Raw genomic sequence first — 23,937 nt, 5'->3', positions numbered from 1 at the left:
CATTTATACATTTATTTATGCGATAGTTACTGCATGTCTGCTGTGTGTTCCCCTGCTAGGCATCAGAAATGCAGAGATAGACAAAACATTGTCAAGGGCAGTTGATTTAGGGAGGGGTAATAGACATAATTGTTGCAGAGTATCTATGTATATATTTTTTACCAGCTTTATTGAGTTATAATTCATACACTGTACAATTCATCTATTAAACAATATGATTCATTGTTTCTTTGGTATATTCACAAGGTTGTGAGAGTCTTCCCTGGTGGCTCAAATGGTAAAGCATCTGCCCGCAATGCAGGAGACCCAGGTTCGATCCCTGGGTTGGGAAGATCTCCTGGAGAAGGAAATGGCAACCCACTCCAGTACTCTTGCCCGGAGAATCCCATGGATGGAGGAGCCTGGTAGGCTCCAGTCCATGGGGTCGCAAAGAGTCGGACACAACTGAGCGACTTCACTCACTCACTCACAAGGTTGTACAACCATCACCACAATCCAATTTTTATAGATATTTTCTCCTTTTTTTTTTTTTACTTTTTTGATGGTGCCATTTACAGCACAAAAGCTTTTAATTTGATGCTCGGCTTTGTGGTTGTATTTCTTTATAGTTGACATATAGTTGATATACAGTTTTGTATTAGTTTCAGGTGGTTGTATTTTTGATGAGACTGGAGAGAAGAATGAGAGGATACATTAGTTTTATAAGAAATTTTTAGTGTATTATTTTTATTACTCATATTAAGAGTAAACTTGTGATAATTCAAAATTAAAAGACACTTAGAATGGAATGTTAATTGTGTAAGGTAGTATTTCTGAGGCTACATTCTATAGACCCTAGATATCTCTGGAAATATTTTCAGGCATCTATAGCAGTTGCTTTACTTTGAGAAAGGTACATTAATAAGTTTGGATACTGCTTGGGAATGGTACATTAATAAGTTTGGATACTGCTGTGGATAGTGAGGAAGGAAGATTTAAAGAAAATGTACTTTTTTGGAAAAACATTACTCTGTCAGTGCTACAGAAGTTAAAGGGAGGTGAGGCCATAGGCAAGGAGACTGATGAAGGGCCATTGGAATATGTGAAGTGAGTGAGGTGGAGGAGGATAAAAATGAAAGACATTGAAGAGGTATCAGCAGAGGACCTGATGACCAACTTAGTCATGAGGAATGAGAAGAGCTTGTCATTCTAGCTTGTGTGATAGATTCAGTGATAATGCTAACATGAGGAAGACCAGGTTGTGAAGGGAAGATAATAGTGTGGGTTTGCAATATATAGTTCTCTGGGTTTCCCTCACCACCTGAACTCTCACCATCTGTATATTTGCTGTAATGGTTTGTAAAATTTTTACTCATAATTTGATTCAAATTGAAACCCCACTATAATGAATCCACTTGATACATGCATTTTTCTATAAAAGGAAAAGATTTTAAGTTGCATATGAGTCTAAATGAGAGAACATAGAATACACTGTAGTCATATTTCTAATGCAGTCATATCTTATACTCACATTGTATATTATACATTACTTTTTTATTATACATTATTGCCATCATCTTGCCTACATTATTTGTGTTTCCTAAGAAAGTGGAACATCCTGTGAAAACCTCAGAGGCCTGGAAAAGAAGGCTGTAGATTAGAAAAAAAAGTTGTCTTATGCTGATATAATCTGCATTGCTTTCTATCTATCTTTAAGATTTGTTGTTCAGTTGCTAAGTTGTGTCTGACTCTTTGCAATCCCTTAGATTGCAGCACGCCAGGCTCCCCTGTCCTCCACTATCTCCCAGAGTTTGCTCAAATTCATGTCCATTGAGTCAGTGATACTACTGAACCATTTCATCCTCTGCCCCGCCCTTCTCCTTTTCCCTTCAGTCTTTCCCAGTATCAGTCTTTTCCAGTGAGTTGGCTCTTTGCATCACATGGCCAAATATTTTTAAGATATTTCATTTTGAACTTACAGTACATGTTTGTGGTGTAGAAAGAAAACAAAATTCCTATTCGATACTCTGATATTATTGTGTATTACACACAAACTTATACATGCTACTGAGTTCAGAGTGTTAATAATTACATAAATGGTGTTTTAAGTTCTTCATATTATGCAGACATTCTTGGTGGGTTAAGAGCCTTTTTGTAATATTTGGGGGAAATGGTTGGGGTTTTTAGATGGATTGGGAAAACTATTTTTCCCATCTAAAGTAATGGAATATAGACTCATTACCTGAAAGTTAGCCATTCAGAATGTTTTATGGGCAAATTAGATTACAGAGGGATGCCTGCTTCTCAAGTGCCTCAGTGGGAAAGAATCTGCCTGCAATGCAAGAGACGCTGGTTCAATCCCTGATCGGGAAGATCCACTAGAGAAAGACATGGCAACCCACTCCAATATTCTTGCCTGGAAAATCCCATGGACAGAGGACCCTACAGTCCATGGGGTTGCAAGAGAGTCAGACACGACAAAGCAACTAAACAACCACAAAGAGGGATGCCTACATTAAGTTTGGCCACTATGATCTTTGGAAAATGCAGGTAGAGTAGTGCTTTCAAATGTGGCTGTATATCAGATTCACCTTTTTAAAACAGACTGATTGCACAGATCCTGTCTGCAGGTCCAGGTATCAGTATATATTAAAAATCCTCCCGGTCTCTTAAATGCATACATGGTTAAAAGTCACTAAAGTAAGGCTATCCAGTGGTGGTTTAGTTGCTAAGTCGTGTTCTACTCTTGCCACCCCATGGACTGTAGCCCGCAAGGCTCCTCTGTCCATAGGATTTTCCAGGCAAGAATGTTGGAGTAGGTTGCCATTTCCTTCTCCAGGGAATCTCTAAAACCCAGGGATCAAACCCAGGTCTCCAGCACTGCAGGCAAATTCTTGATCTAGTGAGCTATCAGGGAAACCCCCTCAAGGATATCCAGTAGGTCGTTGTAAATGTTGGCCTGACCCAGGAAGTAGGTCTGGGTTGGAAGAAAAGATTGGCTGATGACCATCAAGTAGATAATACAATAAAAGCCCACATTATGTATAAGTGGAGCATAAGACTCAGCTGTGTAAAATGCGGTCCATTTTGGAAGGATGATCAGATGACCGACCCAGCTGAGATTGCAGCTAGCCATTAGGAAGCTCTAAAGTGCAACTCAGATCCATTTAGGTCTCCATGAAAAGATGTTCAACATCGCTGTCACCCAGGAAATGGTAAACAAAACCACAGTGAGATATCACCTCACACCTGTCAGAATGGCTATTATCAAAAAGATAGTAACAAATGTTCATAACGATATGAAGAAAAGGAAATCCTCTTGCACTGTTGGTAGGAATGTAAATTGGTACAGCCACTACAGAAAGCGGTTTGGAGTTTCCTTAAAGATGAAATGTAGAACTACCATACAATCCAGCAATTCCACTTCTGGAATTTGAATGAAGAAAATAAGACACTAATTTAAAAAGATATATGCACCCCTGTGTTTATTACAGCGTTATTTGCAATATCCAGGATATGGAAGCAATCTAAGTATCCATTGATAGGTGAATGGATAAGTGCAGTACATTTACATACAAACATACAGTGGAGTATTAGCCATAAAACAGAATGAAGTCTTGCCATTTGTGACAACATGTATGGACCTAGAGGGTATTACGTGAAATGTCAGATAGAGGAAGACAAATACTGTATGATTTCACTTAAAATGGAACTTTAACAAACCAAATGAATAAAGACAAACATAAAGACAGACTCATAGATAAAGAAAACAAAACTGGTAGTTGCCAGAGGGCAGCGGATTGGTGGATGAATAAAATAGATGAGGGAGATTAATAGGTACAAACTTCCAATATAAAATAAATGAGTTATACGATATGCAGCATAGAGAATATAGTCAATAATATTGGAGTAACTTGGTATGTTGACAGACTTATCATGGTGATGATTTTGTAATACATAATATTGAGTAACTATGTTCTACACCTGAAACTAATATAATATTGTAAATCAGTTATACCTCAATTGTAAAAACTATAGTTTCAAGACAAAACCAAAAAAAAAACAATGCCACCCCCCGCCCCAATGTATTTATATCTTGACTGTGGTTTGGTGCCACATAGTGACGGTTACTGCTCAAGCCTGAATATGAGTAGGGTTGGTTCTCTGAACTGGAGTTGCCCGACATTGTCCTGCCTGGCCTTGCCCTCATCATGTCTCCTCCACAACCATTCCCCAAGGTAAAAACTTCACCCTGCCCTGTTTTGAGAATGTGGGCTGGACAGAGGACAAGACGCAGCCTCAAATACTTAATGTCTAAGATGTGTATTACAGATTACCTTAGTGATTTTACTATTTGTGGGTGGTTTTACCATGTTTAGATCCGTGGAAAAGATGGAGTTACCCTAGGAAGGTATAAAATGAGAACAGAGTAAGATATGCATATGTTTACACACATAAGCACATTTTAGAGACTGAGTTCACATCAGTACCTCCAATTCCAGTTCATCCCACAGAGCTCTTTCTTTCTCACATTCCATATTTGCATTTTCCTTGTTCCATAGTCAGAGCTCTGGCTTCCAACAGCATTTATACATTTATTCATTAGTCAGTCATTTATTATGTCTAAAATAATAGATTCCCAGGGTGTGGCACCCTCCCACTGCATACAAACACTGTCTAGATATTATGATATTAAATAATTATTGGTAATTTTGTTCTTTATAAAAAGCATCCATCTTTTATACAGTCAGAAATACTCATGGATGAGATAAAATGTACATGGAGTTGTTTCAGAGAGGGTAAACGTGTGGCTAATAACTGAAACTGTATTGGCCATGAATTGATAGTTGAAGCTAAATGATTGGTTCATTGCACTGTTTCTCTATACATTTGTGTATGTTTGAAATTTTCTATAATGAAAAGTTCTAAAAATATGTGCAGTGCCTGTATTATTCTCACACTGTTTCATGGAAAAAAGAATTGCTTTGCATTGAATTGTTTTTAGTGAATATTTAATAGCTTTTGATTGGTTGCAAGAAGTCAAGTGAAGTTAATATGAAATATGTGTCCAGACTACATCTCATACACATTTTAGAAAATGTTTGTTTTTTATCCTTATAAAACCCTTTGGGTAAGCTACATACATTATAGTAATAATTACATTTATTTTTATTATTATTTTGGGCTGTACCAAGTGGCTTGTGGGATTGACCCCAGGTCCTCTGCAGTGAAAGCCAGGGAATTGCCTACATTTATTATTTCCATTATTAATATAGTCTCACTAATATCTAGATTATCTAGTTATAAGTAACAACAACAGTTTCATCAATGCTTTTTTTTTTTGGCTGCTCTGTGTGGCCTGTGAGATCGTAGTTCTCCAACCAAGGATTGAACCCGTGCCCCCTGCAGTATAAGTGCCGATTGCCTGGAAAGTCCTCATCAAAGCTTGTAGCTGGGCAGTAACTATCTCCATCCTTATTTTTCACATCTCTTGAAATTAAACAAAAAGTGGTATTCAAGTGTGGGGTATGACTCAGGTTGCAGACCACCTTTTGAGCCAAGTTGAAACCATAGTCAGAGAGTCTTTTCTTATGCTGTGCCTTACAGCAGGATAGAAAGGGATTTGACAGCTGTTTATTTTTGCTACTAGTGTCCTCCTTCATTCCCCGTCCGCCTCTTAGAAGGTATGGAATGATTATGCCTTCATAACTGAAAATTGATTATTTTTTTTCCCGGTGCCATTCTTTTCTTAGGGGAAAAGCCATATGTTTGTACAGTCCCTGGGTGTGACAAAAGGTTTACAGAATATTCCAGTTTGTACAAACATCATGTTGTTCACACTCACTCCAAACCGTACAACTGTAATCACTGTGGGAAGACGTACAAGCAGATCTCCACACTGGCCATGCACAAACGAACAGCGCACAATGACACTGAGCCCATCGAGGAGGAGCAGGAAGCCTTCTTTGAGCCTCCCCCAGGTAAGGGTTTCTTCCAGTATTTTTATGTCTGTGTTTGAGAATCAATAGTTATGAGCATAATGTATGATTGAAAGCATTGTCTCTAACCATGAAGTTTCATTCAAATAGTCACACAAAAATACCCTTCACAACTGCAATAATTGCTATCAAAGTAAGGTACTTAATGCTCTGGGATGTATAAGAGGGGAAATTAACCTAGTCTTGAAGGTCAGAGACAACTCCCCTGAAGAAGTGATTTTTGGAGAGATCATGGGTTCACTCGCTGTACAGGCAGGGATGTACAAGCTTTGGAGGGTAGGGTGGTAAACAGGGAGCAGAGGCAGGAGAACATTCCAAATGGAGGGACTGGAACATGCAAAAAGCCCTGAGGTTGGAGAGAGCCAAGTAAATTGGAGAGACTGAAAGAAGCCTGGCCAGCATGGCATTTCTGCCGGGGAGGGTGGTGTGAGATGAGGCTGCACAGCAGGGCAGGGGCAGCTAGACTGTTTGGGTGTATTAGAATGTTGGTCTTAATCAAGAGTGGTGAAGCATTCTCAAATAACTCTTAGTTGATTCATGTCTGTTCAGTAGTGTTGTGGGAGACAAAAACATTCATTTCAGTAAGGATAAACTCGAGAAAAATAGAATTAGATTCTGTGATTTCAGTTAAATAACACAGCATAGTTAAATAGGTAAAATGAAATAGGTTTTTCTGAAACAGAACAAAACATATATATTGTCCTGTTTCATTGAGTAGTTCCTAAATGAAGTAAGTTTGAAAATTAAAACATTCTTACCTAATCTTACAACTGATATTAAAGGATTGAAAAACATGTAGGTAGGAAAAAAGATGGAGAATAAGGAAAAGAACAGATCATCCACTATCTACTCAAAATAATTCCCTGTAATTCTAATTTATCTTTTCAAATACTAGTCGTGTGATAGTAAGAAAATACGGAGAAGGAAATGGCAACCCACTCCAGTATTCTTGCCTGGAGAGTCCTGTGGACAGAGGAGCCTGGTAGGCTGCTGTCCATAGGGTTGCACAGAGTCGGACACGACTGAAGCGACTTTGCATGCATGCATGCATTGGAGAAGGAAATGGCAACCCACTCCCATATTCTTGCCTGGAGAGTCCCAGGGACAGAGGAGCCTGGTGGGCTGCTGTCTATGGGGTCGCACAGAGTTGGACACAACTAAAGCAACATAGCAGCAGCAGTAAGAAAATAACATTTCTTTCACTCTTTTAAAAATATTTTGTCCATATCACAAGGTTTGCAGGATCTTAGTTCCCTGACCAGGGGTTGAACCCAGGCTCCATCAGTGAAAGCACCAAGTGCTAGCCACTGGACCACCAGGAACTTCCCAACAATTCCTTTACTCTCAAATGCTATGCTGTTTTCTAGCCAAAGCACTGTAAGTGTGCTTGGTTAGATGTTAACAATTGCTGCTAAATCCTTGCAATTATAAAGTAGACTTTAATGATATCAAACTTGGGTTTAAGACTGTTCCCTTTTTAATCTTCCTCAGTCTCTTCCTTAAATGTTAACATTTCAGATTGTCAGAATTTCTTGTGTTCTAGAAGATAACCTATGATATACATTTTATTTAAAAAAATTAAGGTTGTTTTTCCAAGAATAAGAATGGGTTTGTGTCCCTTTTCTCCCATATGATCCCCTACGTTTTGAACCCCATTGGAGTAATGGTATAATAATAAGTATAATAAATGGCCGTGCATGCATGCTAAGTCATATCAGTTGTGTCTAACTCTTTGTGACCCTATGGACTGTAGCCTGCAGGAAACCTCTGTCCATGGGATTCTCCAGGCAGGAATACTGGAGTGGGTTGCCATGCCCTTCCCAGGGATTGAACCCGCATCTCTTAGTCTTCTGCACTAGCAGGCGGGTTCTTTACCACTGGTGCCACCTCAGAAGCTCATCTGCCTGTGTCTTGTGTGTGTGCTCAGTCGTGTCCGACTCTTTGCGACCCTTTGGACTGTAGACCACTAGGCTCCTCTGTCCATGGGATTTTGCAGGCAAGAATACTGGATTGAGTTGCCATTTCCTCCTCCAGGGGATCTTCTTGACGCAGAGATCAAATCCACATCTGCACTGGCAGGTGGATTCTTTACCACTGAACCACCTTGGAAGCCATGGAACAGAACAAGAAGAAATGAAATAATGAGTGTCATAGGGATTACACCATGATGACCATAGCTGTCTGAGTGCAGGCATCAACCATAACTTTGAGAACTACTCTTAAATTAGCATAGAAAGTCCTTTGAATTAAAAAAGAAAATTACCCTTTTTCTGGCCTCATGAGATGTGGAAAGCAGTAGAAGAGAGGGATAAGGAATCTTACTGGTTGCCAAGTATGGCAGTAATGGATGGTTGAAATTGCTGTTTACTTGCTGATTTTTTGTGAAATAAAAAAGTGGGTGGGAGTTCCTGTTCAGTCACTTACGAAATTATTAACCTTACCCCAGATAATACTGTCTTTACACAGTGATGTCATTGTGTACTGATGACTTGCAATCAGTCACTCTGGTTAAAGAGTAAGTAACTTAGTGTTAGTACATTGTGTTTACACACCATTCTGGTTTTGGGGTTAATATTTATGAAGATTGTCTTATCATTTTTAACAGCTTCTTAAGTGACTGCGAGACCTTAGCACGTATTTGCCATGTTGGAAGGGTCGCTTGCTGGTTAGTCTCCCTGCGCAGTTCCCCCACTCCTCACCCCAGCACACACGCACAGTGCTAGCTAACCATGCCAGCTAACGGAGTAAGCAAGGCCTCTGAAAATTTGAACAGGTACTCTCTGTGTGGGAAAGTTTAGTTCAGTCTGCTTGGATTTGGTTTGGCTTTGCAAAAGAGCAGGCGGAGAGATCAGCAGGAGGTGTTAGAAATCATTTTCATGATTTAGAATTCAGTACATATGTCCTTTCATTTTTGTCAGCTTCTCCATAATATTTAAAATATTCTGTTTTCTAAACAGCTTGGTAGGTTGATCAAATAAATGATTCATTTGTTTTAAACAGGTCAAGGTGAAGATGTTCTTAAAGGGTCCCAGATCACATATGTTACAGGTGTAGAAGGGGATGATGTTGTATCTACCCAAGTAGCCACAGTAACCCAGTCTGGGTTGAGTCAACAGGTTACACTCATATCCCAGGACGGGACTCAACATGTAAGTACCCACCAAAAGCCAGCCACATTAAATAATATTTCTCTGAGCCTGGGCTCAAAAGGCAGGTTGGGTCCCAGTTGAAGAAAGCCTTGAACTGCGGCACAAAGTTTGGAGTTTAGCTTGTGGGCAGTGCTAGATCTCCTGAAGAAAGAGACTCTCTTGCTGAAAGAGACCACATGCAAGGAGGTCCGTAAAGAGAGGTTTGTCACTCTAGAATTCAGGTGGTGGTATGGGTATCTTTCAAAGGTAAGGTGATGGAGGTCAGGAACACAGTGAGAAGTAATGGGTCCACGTGAAACTTGGAAGGGATAGATTGGGTGGCGAATTAGATCCAGGAGATAAGACTGAGAAATCAGCAGAAGTTTGGCTGAGGTGACGAGAACATCGTTAAAAGATCCGGGCAAGTCAGTGATGGGGAAACCTGTAAAATTTCCAGGGTGTGACTTTCTCCCTACTTGGAATCATGGGAGTTCACTTAACTAGCTTCAGAATTAATAGGAAGCTGTCTTGATTTCCCCAGGAAAAGCAATGTAAGAGTTGCTGTTTGACAGTCAAACTTGTCATTGTTTTCTAGATGCCACTATCCTAATTCAGACTTGATTTCATTTTTAAGCCCTCGCTAAGGTTGTCTTAATACCCGTGGAAATAGATGCATGGGGTTCTTTATCCTCCAATACTGCCTCTTCCGTGGAGAACAGTCTTTTTACCCATCTCTTTTAGAACTTTACCTCCCATGATTAATCTGCCCTTTGAATAGATGACTCTTAATGTGCCAGTGTTAGCTAGAAGCAGAATATATTCAGGATAGAAACATACAGAGCACTTGGACCATCCCATTCATCCCTCTTCTCCTCACTTTTGACATCACTGATTCCACACAGTACTCTTTGTCCACTGATTGGCACATAAGATTAAACAAATTTACTAACAGTTTTATTCTGGACAGATAGGGTGTCACTGGGGATTTGAGCAGGGAGCATAATGAAATTTGTTTTCTAGCAAGGTGACAAGGTAGAGGATGCTTAGGGAGGGGTTAAATATCTACAAAGAAGCTGTATTATTGGCAAAAATTAGATGAAAGAAAAATAGAAATCTAAATTGGCAGTAGAGATGGAGAGGAGGAAAACATATTTAAGAAACACTCAGTTTTTCTGATGATCTCTCTCTAAAAAGAGTTTATTCCATTGTAAAATGGTTATTTGCTCCCAGAGTAGACTTACACAAGACTTGCATGTGTGCCTGCTCAGTCGTGTCTGCCTCTTTGCAACCCATGGACTGCAGCCTGCCAGGCTCCTCTGTCCATGGAATTTTCCAGGCAAGAATACTGGAGTGGGTTGCCATTTCCTCCTCCAGAGGATCTTCCTGACCCAGGGATCAACCCTGCATCTCCTGCACTGGCAGGCGGATTCTTAACCACCGAGCCACCTGGGAAGCCATAGGAGGCTTAGGCCCAGTCCTTAATAAAATTGACCAGATAAAGCAAGAAACATTGCCTGATTGTAAAATGCATTGTGTTGCAGGTCAACATATCTCAGGCCGACATGCAGGCCATTGGCAACACCATTACAATGGTAACACAGGACGGAACGCCCATCACGGTACCTGCTCATGATGCAGTCATTTCCTCAGCAGGAACACATTCTGTTGCTATGGTTACTGCCGAGGGTACAGAAGGGCAGCAGGTAATTGCTTTTTTCTTTTATATCAATTGGTACAATATCAGTATCAAAATTGTTAATCATAGATGTACAGTGTGGTATCATGCATGCTAAATCACTTCAGTTGTGGGTGCCTCTTTGCAACATTGTTGACTGTAACCCACCAAGCTCCTCTGTCCATGGGATTCTCCAGGTAAGAGTACTGCAGTGGGTTGCCATGCCCCCCTCCAGGGCTCAAACCCATGTCTCTTACGTGTTCCACGTTGGCAGACGGTTCTTTACCACTTGCGCTCCCTGGGAAGTCCAGCGGTTAAGCACATAAACCTCAGATTGAATCTCAGTTTTAAAGCTTCTTAAGTACACAGCCCTCTGAGTCTCAGTTTTTTTTTCATGTGCAAAATAGGATTGATTTTTGCATATACCCCATAACAGCCCCTGGGATCACAAGAGTTAGATACAGCTGAGCGACTGAGCACACGCACACACAGTCATCTCCCCCAACCCTTTATACAGCAGAAAACACTATACTGTTTTTCACCTCCTTGTTTGTTTTTTTTAATCTTAATAATACATCTAGGACATCTTTCTGTTTTATATAGAGAATTTTCCTATCCTTTTTTTTTTTTTTTTTTTTTGGTAATTCTGGTGGCATCACATGGTTTCCAGGATCTTTGTTCCCAACTGGGGATTAAACCTGGGTGCTGGAAGTGAAAGTGAAGAGTCCTAACCACTGGATTGCCAGGGAATTTTCTCTCATTCTTTTTCTAAGCTATATCATATTCCACTGTATGGACATGCCATAATTTACTTAAAGTCTTTTGCTGTTTGAGACAACACATAATCTTGTGCACATGGGATTTTTTATGTGTGTGAATATATCTGCTACTAGGTAAATCCCTAGAGTGAAACTGCTGGCTGAAAAGACATACACATTTGTAACTGTGATAAGCATTGCCGAACTTCCTTTCTAGGGTTATACACATCTACATTCTTATCCGTAGCCTTTGAGAGTGCCTCCTCCCCTTTTGATGGTAGCACAGTGGTACCAAATCTTATGTATCTCTTTGTACTTTGATTTTTCATTTATCTTGAATGATTTTGGTTAATACATTTAAAAACTGTTCTTATAGGGTCTTCCCTGGTGGTCCAGTGGCTCGTACTCTGTGCGCCCAATGCAGAGGGCCCCTGGTTGGGGAACTAGATCCCACATGCTGAAACTTAAAGATTCGGAATGCCATAACTGAAAAAAAAAAAAAAAAGATCCTGCATGCTGCAACTAAGACCCAGCACAGCCAAATAAATCAATAAATAAAGTTGAAGACATGACAGCAACACAACACACACAAAAATTGTTGCTGTGCTGTGCTGAAGACAATGCTGTTTCACTTCAGCTACTGTACCCTGTTCAGTGAGAGGGTCTGTCAAAATTCATAGCTATTATTCTTCCTGAATTCATTTATAGATTCAGTATTATCACAATGAAAATTTCAGAAGGCATTTTTTAAGATATATATAACCCAATTCCAATAATTTATATGAAAATGCAAAGGACCTAAAAAGAACATGCAAAGTCCTGAAAAAGAACGAAGTTGAAAGTCTTCTGCACCTTGAAATACAGGAATCAGAATCAAAAAGCTTCTAGAAGAAAAGTGAATGTTTTTGTAACCTTAGGATAAAAATTTCATAGACAGGATACAAAATGCACTAACAATAAAATTTTTTCTTTTTGGATAAATTGGACTTCTTCAAAACTTCTTTTGCTTACCAAAGACAATGATAGACAGGGTGCCTGATGAACTATGGACAGAGGTTCATGACATTGTACAGGAGACAGGAATCAAGACCATCCCCAAGGAAAAAAAATGCAAAAAAGCAAAATGGCGGTCTGAGGAGGCCTTACAAATATCTGTGAAAATAAGAGAAGCGAAAAGCAAAGGAGAAAAGGAAAGATATACCTATTTGAATGCAGAGTTCCAAAAAATAGCAAGGAGAGAGATGAAAGCCTTCCTCAGTGATCAGTGCAAAGAAACAGAGGAAAACAATAGAATGGGAAAGACTGGAGAGCTCTTCCAGAAAATTACGAGATAACGGGAATATTTCATGCAAAGATGGGCTCAATAAAGGACAGAAATGGTATGGACCTAACAGAAGCAGAAGATATTAAGAGATGGCAAGAATACATAGCACTGTACAAAAAAGATCTTCACAACCCACCTAGAGCCAGACATCCTGGAATGTGAAGTCAAGTGGGCCTTAGGAAGCATCACTATGAACAACGCTAGTGGAGGTGATAGAATTCCAGTTGAGCTATTTCAAATACTAAAAGATGATGCTATGAATGTGCTGCACTCAATATGCCAGCACATTTGGAAGACTCAGCAGTGGCCACAGGACTGGAAAATGTCAGTTTTCATTCCAGTCCCAAAGAAAGGCAATGCCAAAGAAATGCTCAAACTACCTCACAATTGCGATCATCCCACACACTAGTAAAGTAATGCTCAAAATTCTCCAACCCAGGCTTCAGCAATACATGAACCGTGATCTTCCAAATGTTCAAGCTGGTTTTAGAAAAGGCAGAGGAACCAGAGATCAAATTGCCAACATCCGCTGGATCATGGAAAAAGCAAGAGAGTTCCAGAAAAACATCTATTTCTGCTTTATTGACTATGCCAAAGCCTTTGACCGTGTGGAACGCAATAAACTGTGGAAAATTCTGAAAGAGATGGGAATACCAGACCACTTGACCTGCGTCTTGAGAAACCTGTATGCAGGTCAGGAAGCAACAGTTAGAACTGGACATGGAACAACAGACTGGTTCCAAATAGGAAAAGGAGTACGTCAAGGCTGTATATTGTCACCCTGCTTATTTAACTTATATGCAGAGTATATCATAAGAAACGCTGGGCTGGAAGAAGCACAAGCTGGAATCAAGATTGCCAGGAGAAATATTAATAACCTCAGATATGCAGATGACACCACCCTTATGGCAGAAAATGAAGAGGAACTAGAAAGCCTCTTGATGAAAGTGAAAGAGGAGAGTGAAAAAGTTGGCTTTAAGCTCAACATTCAGAAAACAAAGATCATGGCATCTGGTCCCATCACTTCATGGGAAATAGATGGGGAAACAGTGGAAACAGTGGCTGAGTTTATTTTTGGGGGCTCCAAAATCACTGCAGATGGTGATTGCAGCCATGAAATTAAAAGACACTTACTCCTTGGAAGGAAAGTTATAACCAACCTAGACAGCATATTAAAAAGCAGAGACGTTACTTTGCCAACTAAGGTCCATCTAGTCAAGGCTATGGTTTTTCCTGTGGTCATGTATGGATGTGAGAGTTGGACTGTGAAGAAAGCTGAGCGCCGAAGAATTGATGCTTTTGAACTGTGTTGTTGGAGAAGACTCTTAAGAGTCCCTTGGACTACAAGGAGATCCAGCCAGTTCATTCTAAAGGAGATCAGTCCTGGGTGTTCATTGGAAGGACTGATGTTGAAGCTGAAACTCGAATACTTTGGCCACCTCATGCGAAGAGTTGACGCATTGGAAAAGACTCTGACGCTGGGAGGGATTGAGGGCAGGAGGAGAAGGGATCAACAAAGGATGAGATGGCTGGATGGCATCACCGACTCGTTGGACATGAGTTTGAGTAAACTCCGGGACTTGGTGATGGACAGGGAGGCCTGGCGTGCTGCGATTCATGGGGTCGCAAAGAGTCGGACACGACTGAGCGACTGAATTGAACTGAAGAACTATTTTAACCTTCTTCTAAAAGGAATATTGCCAAATTCCTTTCTGGAGAGTTTTAATAATTATGCCATGGATCTAATAGTATTCTTATTTCACTGTACTCTTGGTAGCACTGAGGATTTTGTTTTTTACATTTGCATTATTCACAAGCAAATGTTATACTTTTACTTTAGCTTGTCTATTAGTGAGGTTGAACATGTTTTTCCTATTAGCCTGCAATTGTTTTTTTCTTCATTGAGGTAAAATTTATATACAGTGAAATGCATGATTTTTTTTCCCCCCCACATCATGTGGTTTGCAGGATCTTAGTTCCCCAACCAAGGATCACACCTGGGCTCCTGGCAGTAGAAGCACAGAATCCTAATCACTGGACCACCACCTGCACAGATCTTAAGTTTACAGTTTAGTGAGTTGTTAAACATACACACCCATCTCATCCCAAACAAGGCCTAGAACGTTTCTATCACCCCAAAAAGTTCTCTTGGGACCCCATCCAGTCAGTCTCCATCTAGTTGTTCTGATTGTATTATCTTGTCTCTTCTTGAATTTTGCATAGTGATGCCAGAGTATGAACTGTCTTGTTTTGTGTTTTTTTGTTTAACATAACATTTTGGAGATTTATCCATGTTACTGTTTATAACATGAGTTCCTTCATTTTTATTGCTAAGCAGTATTCTGTGGTTAGGAGTGTATCACAATTTATTGATAGATTCTCCCCTTGATGAACAAATATTTGAGATGCTTCCAGTTTTTTTTTTTTTCTATTATGAATTAAGAAGGTGGTAAAAATTCTAGTACAAGTATATTTGTAGACATATATTCTCATTCTCTGATTAATAACCTGTTAGTGGAATTTCTGAGTCATAGGGTAGAGGTATATTTAACTGTATATGAAAGTGTCAAGCAGTTCTTCAAAGTGGTTTGACCCCACTCACACTCCCACTCACAATAGTTCTGTTTGTTTCATATCATAAGCATTTTGAGTTGTTGCTGTTTAAAAGTTTAGCCATTCTAGTGGATGTGAAATATCATTGTGGTTTTAATTTGCACATAGGTTGTTTAATTTCTTGAAAAAAAATGTTAGTTGCTCAGTCATGTTTGACTCGGCGACTCTAGACTGTAGCCTGCCGGGCTCCTCTGTCCATGGATTCTCCAGCCAAGGATACTGAAGTAGGTAGCCATTTCCTTCTCCAGGGGATCTTCCTGACCCAGGGATCGAACCTGGGTCTTCTACATTGTGGGTAGATTCTTTACCATCTGAGCCACCAGGGAAGCCCTGATAATTTCTTAATATCTGATACTTTTCTCAATACCTGTTTTTCTTGATTTTTAAGTCTGTTATGGTTAGAGAACCATATGGTAAGATATTATTATTTTGAGACTTGAGACTTGTTTTTCCTTTGTCTTTCATTGATTTCCTATTGTATTTCATATGTATTTGAAAAGAATGTGTGTTCTGCACTTGTTGGTATAGCACGTTACACTTTTAAGTTAAGGTGGTTACACTTTAAGTGTTGTTCAAATATTCTGTAACCTTATTAATCTTTTACATATTTGTTCTGTCAGTTACTAAGAAAAAGTAATTGATATCTTCAACTAGGATTGTGGATTTGTCTCCCTTTTAGTTGTTTCTTTTTTTACTTCTAGGGTTTTGAAACGCTGTTATTAGGTGTGTACATATTTCATTTTAATTCCTCAAGTGACTTCATAATTATACACTTCTCTGTTACTTTTCTGAGGTTGCCCAGGGATTAAAATGTGCATCCTTAAGTTATTGCGGTCTACTTAGACTTAAGATTGTTACTACTTTACATAAAACCTTGAAACAGTGTATTTTCATTTATGCCCCTACTTTTGTGCTGCTGTGATTTATTTTATATTTACAGATATTAAAACCCCTGCAGTGCAATATTATTTTTTAGCATAAACAGTTCATCTTTTAAGTAAATTACAAGATGATGGGAAACACAGTATTTTATACTTATCTGCTGGTTTATAATTTCCAGTGCCTCTTAGGCCTTTCTGTAGAGTGGAGTGTCTATATGACATCCATTTGGCCTGAAGGATATATTTTGGTTTTTAAGTTAGTTAACTCATTTTGGCTGTGTCAGGTCTTCGTTGTGGCACATGGGGTCTTCCCTCGCAGGGCATGGTTGTGGTGCAGGCTCCAGAGTGAGCAGGCCTCAGGAGGTACAGCATGTGGGCTCAGTGACTGCGGCACTTGGGCTTAGTTGCTCTGCAACATGTGGGATCTTAGTTCCCCAACCAGAGACCAGACCTGTGACCCCTGCTTTGCAAGGCAGATTCTTTATCACTGGGCCACCAGGAAAGTCCCCTGAAGGATATACTTTAGCATTGTTTGTAGTGCAGATCTACAGTGACAAATTCTCTGGTTTTGCTTATTTGAAAACATGTTATGTCGCCTTTCTGTTTGAAACATAATTTTCTCTTGAAGGATATTTTTGCTAGATATAGAATTGGTGGTTTTTGTTTTTTTTTCTTTGTGCACTTTAAATTGTCTCTGTCCTTCATTGTTTCTGATGAGAAATCAGCCATCTTCATATCATTGTTCCCCTGTATATGATACACCAGTTTTTCCTCTGGCTATTTTGTAGACTCTTTATATTTGCTTTTTAGCAATGTAATTATGGTGTGGTCTTCTTTGTATTTATCTCATAGGTTTCTTATATGTAATTATAAGACAACATATATGATATTATGAAACATTATATAATGTTTTTTTTGTAGGGGAGGGTGTTTGTGTTTTTATCAAATTTAGGAAAAGTTAGGCCATTTTTTCATCAAAAGTTTTTATTCTGCCTCATTGTTGCTCTTTTACTTTTGGGTCTCTAAAGTATATGTATATTAACTTGGTGTTTTCCCACAAGTTTCTGGGGGTGCATTCTTTTTTTTTCTTAGTTCTTCAAATAGATAATTCTTATTGCTCTGTCTTTGAGTTCACTGACCTTTTCTTTTGACATCACCTACTTTACCCATCTTTTATTAGGCCCATTTTGATAATTTTAGATATTGTCATTTTTGACTGTAGAATTTAATTATTTATAGTTTTCATTTATTTACTGAGATTTCCCCTTGTGTGAATTCCATAAGCCTTTTAACATATGATAACTGTCTTAAAGTCCTAGTTTGCTAACCACAATATATTGGTTATCTCAAGGTCTGTTTCTGTTAACTTCATATTCTCTTGACTCTGGGTTACATTTTCCTCTTCTCGTGTGTTGTAATTTTTTATTGTATTCTGGATATTGTGGATGATGCAGTATGGGGATTTTTAATTTGGTTCTCTTCCTCTGAAGAATATTAATTTTATCAAGTAGTTAAGTTACTTATGGAGGCTGGGTTTTGTACTTTGTTAAGGTAGGTTTGTTTGGGTTTTGCCATTTGGTTTCAGGGTGAATCTTTAGTCCTGAGACATAGTCTTTACTCCTAAAATGTAACTCTTAAGGTTTCAGTGGAAGGCCTAAGGTATTTTCCAAGCCCTTCTAAACTTGGTGGGGTTGAAATTCTAAATTCTGTCTGCCTTGTGGTGAGTATCACTGAATCCTCTTCTCAGCTTTTTAGCCTTCTAGCTGCTGCTTTGTTCCAGATTTATTGACACCTCCCCAACACATTTGCAATTCTGAGGTCTTAAAGAATTGAGAGGAACTTATATACAGGTTTGGGGGGTCCCCCTCCCTCTGATTTTCTCCTTTCTAGGATATCCCTTTCAATATGTAGCCATTCTGGCAGCCCTGGACTTCATTATCTGATACCATAAGTTGCCTTATGCTGCAGATTGGTGACTGCCCTCAAGTGGAAAAGCTGTTGAAACCAATGTGACCCAGTGTGGTTCCCTTCTATTGAGAATCCCCTCTATTCCTGCCTGCTTTTCACCATTCACCAGTGCCTTCAGATGGTTGCTTTTTCATATTTTTTTGACACTTTATGATTGTTACCTGCAGGAAAGGTTAGTCTAATATAAGCTACTCCCCTGTCATTGGACTAAAATCTGTTGCACGACTATGGACCAATACTGGGATTGATCCAAGCTAAATATCTATTAGCACTAAAATCTAGCATTCTTACTGGATTAATGGCCAAGTAAAATGCATTTAAGCATTTAATAGTAATTTCAGTTTTTAGCCTATTCTTTCTCTAAGTTTGGCTGAAAAGAATTCTTAAATATCATATGACATGTAGTTGATGCTATTTTCTATGTTGTTATCTACATAGAAAAAGCTGCATTCGTAGTTTAAGAGCCACAAAAGCACTTTTAACCACTCTGACTAGGTGCTTCAGGAACAGGTTGTAAAGATTCAGTGGGATCTAAAAGAGGAAGTGACTGTGACAGAATGTGTTGCTGGGAATTAATTCCCTGGTAACCCAGTGGTTAGGATTCCATGCTTTTACTACAGGGGTCATGGGTTCAGTCCTTGGTTGGAAAACTAAGATCCCTCATGCCGTGTAGTAATGTTCCTGGTACTTTGTTTTCCCAGTTAATGGAAATCTTTTTTTTCTTTTTTTTTTTGGCCATGCTGTGCAGCTTGCTGGGATCTTAGTCCAATTCCCTGACCAGGGCTAGAACCCAGCCAGACTCATGGCAGTGAAAGAGCTGAGTCCTAACCACTGGATCACCAGGGAATTCCCTGTGGAAATCTAATTTTGTTTTTAATTTTAAAATATTTTTATTATTTAAAATTATTTTATTTTTAATTTTTTTGTTTAATTTTAAGCATTTAATGGAAATCTAATTTTTTAAAACCTTTTATTTTGTATTGGGGAATGGCTGATTAACAAATGGTGTTTTGATAGTTTCAGGTGAACAGCGAAGGGACTCAGCCATACCTATACATGTATCCATTCTCCCCTAAACTCCCCTCCCATCCAGGCTGCCACATAACATTGAGCAGAGTTCCCTGTGTTATATAGTAGGTCCTTTTTGGTTAATGGAAATCTAATTTTTAGTGCAACAGATAAACAGGAGAAAATAGTTTATCTACCACTGATCCAAACTCAGGAATAAATAAACATTTGATATATAAATTAATCCATGTGTGTAACTTCCCAGGCAGCTGCTTAGGAATATTAGAATCTAGGCACAGTCACATCTCTTCTGTTTAATGAAATCTGACATAGCGAATCCACTTTCTCAGTGTCCTCTATCCTGTTTTGCTATCGGCTTGCTTGATAACTTTAGATAAGTCCCTTCTTTCTTAGTGTCAACTTCCTCAAAAAAGAGGAGTCCATGGGAATTCCCTGGCAGTCCAGTAGTTAGGACTCTGTTCTCACTGTTGAGGTCCCGGGTTCACTCCCTCGTAGGGGAACTGAAATCCCACAGTCTGGGAAGTGCAGTCAAAACAAAAAAGGAAAAAAAGAGGAGTTCAGAATAGACAATATGTAAGGTCTTTTCCAGCTTTCAGCTTCTACAAGTCTATGGTCAGAAGGGAGGATTTCCTTTTGAATTTGAAGACAGCCCCTTGCATTAAATGGATTTTAACCTATTTAAATCATAGTTTTAATTCTGTGTATTTTTTAAGGTTGCAATTGTGGCTCAGGACTTGGCAGCATTCCACACTGCATCATCAGAAATGGGGCACCAACAGCATAGCCATCACTTAGTAACCACAGAAACCAGACCTTTGACCTTAGTGGCAACATCCAACGGCACCCAGATTGCAGTTCAGGTGAGTACAATGGCAGCTGTCCTCTGTCGACGGCAGTGCTGTTGAGCCCTCAGCCTTGTCGCCGTACACTGATACATAACATTCACAGAGGCAGGGCACAGAATAATACGTAGTGCTTAGCTCCTTTAAGGAAATTGCTATGTTTGAAATAAACTCAGAGACTAAAACTTTGCTACTATCTTTGTATGTTATAAGGGAATTTATAACAAGAAGTATAAATCTCCTGGTATATACATCCCTGTGTGTACCTGACCAGCCATCTGTACTGTCAGAATAAAAGTTTAATTAGGCAGGATTCTATAAAGCATTTAAGAGTTATTCCTTGGAAATGAACCGCCTGTAAACGTAGACTCCCAAGTTAGTCCTCAGAAAAGTCCCTGCACAACAGCTGTTTGTTGTGGTGGGGAATGTCAGAAGACTATGAAGAATACATTCTCTGGGAAGTCACTGCATTCAGAGAATCTAGAATATGAGGTGTAGATTACCTTTCCTTGGGAAGTTTGTTTTGTTTTAACATATTTACTTGGAAAGGGTTAGAATGCACTCAGGAAAATGCCAGCTGTTGGTTTTAATTTAGTTTATGGGCATGAAGCTAAAGGCTCATGAAGCTCTCTATCTCCAACAGAAAAGATAAGCATCTTTTTGTTCCTTGCATGTGTGAAGATTTATCAAAATCCTATATAAAGAAACTGCATTATTCTCCCCAGCAGGAATTTTTGTGTTGTTTTGTGGATGAGCGTTAGTGCTTTAACAAGCCCAGGTGTTAGAATTATAGAGAGAAATTTTACTTCTGGCATATTATATTTCTTTGGCATTATCTTGACTGTGGCTTTGTGTATGTTCCTGTTGCAGCTTGGAGAACAGCCATCTCTGGAAGAAGCCATCAGAATAGCATCCAGGATCCAGCAAGGAGAAACGCCAGGGTTGGATGATTAACCCTCAGAACAATGGAGCAATAAAGCCAGAGAAGCCTTTCATCTTCAGGCAGCAGAGATCCATGAAGCCCGGGCCCAGGAAAACTAGAAATTTTCCATTCCCGAAACACTGTACACATTTTTATGCAAGAGTGGAGAACATTTTATTCTTGACACTTTTGTGTATATAACCCTTGGAATAGATTTCCCAAACTGATGTATTGTGTACAAGGAAGTATGAAATTAGGGCAATACAGTAATTTTTTATGTTACTCTTTTATCAGATTGCAAACTCCTAGAGTCTACATGCAAGACCAGTGAAGTCTTACGGAGTCTTATGATGGATTTTTAACTTACTATGAAAAAAATAAATAAAGGCTGTATTGAAAATGTCAAAGGTTCTATACGTCAAACAATCATAATTCCAAAAGCCATCATGGATAATAAAGGATGTAAAGCCTTCAGATATTTCCCTCAGCTAGTAGCGTGTCTGCAGTTTTTGTTCTACTGTATACTTGTCCATTTTTATTTGTATTAAATATCTCACGGTTTGAAGACTATTCATTACAGTTTTCCACCCCTGTTAAATACCAGCTTTGCAAGCTGAAGTGCTAATTATATTAGCATTACATTGGATTATGTATAAAATTACAAAGTTTGGTTATTTAAAATTAAAAAGTTAAATCCAGTACTTTGGTTTTGTTAAAGATGATTTCCTGAGTCTTCAGTTTTTTGTTACTGTTTCTTAAAAATAATGAACTATCAAAGCTTGACCACAGGCTGGAGCCTGGGATAATAGTGCTGTAATTGGAAATGGCTTTATTCTGAAAATTAGGTTAGTGGGTTGGTGTAAATTATTTATTTTTGCTTATGTACTTTTGTTTTAAAGCTTATTTACCCTGAAGTTTATTATTAATTTTGAATACAGCAATTTTTAAAATGTTACCTTTATATTTGTTTCATTAAATTGGTATGGGGTGGGGGGAAGAGTTGTAGAAAACAGCACTAATGTAATAGGTTAAAATACAGTATATATATATTGAGAGTATATTATGTATCAAGCACAATAAGTACTTTTCCATACATATTCATCTGCTCATAACAGGATTTTGTGAGATATATGAGATTTAATACCTTTGTACATGAGAAAACTGAAGGTTCAAAGAAGTTGTGTCTGCCCAGGACTGTGGTGAGGCAAGGCAAAGACTTGAGAAGCCAGACTGACTCCCACGTCCAGGGTGTTTTTTTTCACCATACCACAGCCGTCTCCTCAGATGATAACTTGTGGCAGAGATTATGTATATGAGCTTTGGTGATTTCTTTTTTTAAAATTTCTGAGGGATCGAACCCACGCCCACTGCAGTAGAAGAGCAGAGTCTTAACCACTGGACCTTCAGGGAAGTCCCAAGCTTTGGTGGGGATTTATGATTGCCCAGTGACCTGATAAGTACCTGAAAACCCATCTCTAATGTTAGAGATTCAGTGTAGGGGCCACAGAGTTCCAAAAAAGGTGGGGGGAGGGTGTGTGAGGGTTGTCCTGGAAGAATCACTTCTCTGCTGTTTTCACCATGCTTTGTTGGCCAGAGAGCTGAAGCAGGGCTGTTTCTCATTTCAAGCTTTACAGTAAAAAGGAAAAAATGTTGTGCTGTGTTATTTAATATAAATGTTATCTTTGATCAGGTTCTTTGAAGTCTTGCTAAGAAGAGTCATGACTTAGTCATTTGAAATGGGAAACCCGGCAGGGTTGGGCAGGGCTGATTGGCTGCTTCCCTTCAAAGCTCTTCAAAGATATATAACATTAGAAAGGTCTTAGTCACCCACAGTCTCAGTCTCCATTCTTGACAGAGACATTTAAATACACACACAACTCCCAGCTGAGGCTCAGAAAGGGGTCAGCATGGGGCAGGGCCCGGGGTAGGGGTGGGATAGAGGAAGAACAGGATCTTGAACTGTGCTCCCGCCTTCCACTCCTCCTCTGGGGACTGGCTGCCAACCCAGAGCTGCTCTGCTGAGCCCAGCTGAGTCTGCTGTGAACCAATACCCAAGCCTCCCTAGGCTTTGCCTTTCACCTGCCTTTGTTTAGAATCGGTGTTCATCCCTCACCCCAGCTCCTCTGCCTGGATTGGACAGAGCTGAGCTGGATGCTGCTGGTGGGCCTGATTGTCCCGCAGCTCAAAAGAAAATGCCTTCCTAATAGCACCAGAGAAGAGGGTGGGGGGTGTTGCTGGTTTGTCCCGTGACTTCCTGGGAAGGGAACTCAGGAGCATAGATAGTGTATTCCCCCAAGGGAAGACTCCAGCTGATGCACTGACATTTGTGAGTAAAGCTGGTGTGGGGTTTCTTCTTAGCCCGCGAAAGTTGAAGAGTCTCCCCAAGATACTTGATGAAACTAGAGTACATCTTTTTTTTTTTCTTCCCCAGCTGCTCCAGGAGTCTTGCAGAATCTTAGTTCTCCGACCGGGTATTGAACCCAGGGCCATGGCGTTGAAAGCACCAAGTCCTACCCACTGGACTGCCAGCGAACTCCCCCAGGGTACATCTTAGCAGATGTAGCTGGTTGGAGCATAACAGTCTGCAATATGATCCAGACGATGCTCAAGGCAAGCCTTTCAGTCCAAGAAACCCCGCCCCCCCCCCCCCCCACTCTATCCCAGACACAATTTGAAGCCACTACAAAGAGAAAGTACATTGGCTACAGTCTGCACTCCAATTTAGGAAATAGAAGGATTTGGCTTCCTTAATACTCTACAGGTGGCAGCTACCCAGAGGGCCATTCTTCCCCCTGTGCCCCCGCACTGTGCCCCCGCAC

The 23,937-nt window shown here is 39.6% G+C and overlaps 1 protein-coding gene across 6 annotated transcripts in view; it reads left to right on the top strand.

Annotated features, from left to right (window-relative positions):
- The window catches only part of ZNF143 (zinc finger protein 143), a 59,922-nt gene extending 37,871 nt beyond the window's left edge, over window positions 1-22,051 (top strand). For all 6 annotated transcript variants that reach the window (XM_052652661.1, XM_052652656.1, XM_052652658.1 and 3 more), the window contains 5 exons: window positions 5,733-5,960; window positions 8,979-9,127; window positions 10,648-10,809; window positions 20,068-20,214; window positions 21,067-22,051. In XM_052652661.1, coding sequence (XP_052508621.1) covers window positions 5,733-5,960; window positions 8,979-9,127; window positions 10,648-10,809; window positions 20,068-20,214; window positions 21,067-21,150 — 770 coding nt within the window. In that variant the 3' untranslated portion in view covers window positions 21,151-22,051. The remainder of the gene's footprint in view (window positions 1-5,732; window positions 5,961-8,978; window positions 9,128-10,647; window positions 10,810-20,067; window positions 20,215-21,066) is intronic.
- Window positions 22,052-23,937: the final 1,886 nt, after the last annotated feature.

The sequence above is a fragment of the Budorcas taxicolor genome, chromosome 15 (genome assembly GCF_023091745.1).
Source record: "Budorcas taxicolor isolate Tak-1 chromosome 15, Takin1.1, whole genome shotgun sequence".
Taxonomy (NCBI): Eukaryota; Metazoa; Chordata; class Mammalia; order Artiodactyla; family Bovidae; genus Budorcas; species Budorcas taxicolor.
The sequence above is the reverse complement of the archived record's forward strand: the minus strand, read 5'-3'. Positions and strand labels throughout refer to the sequence as shown.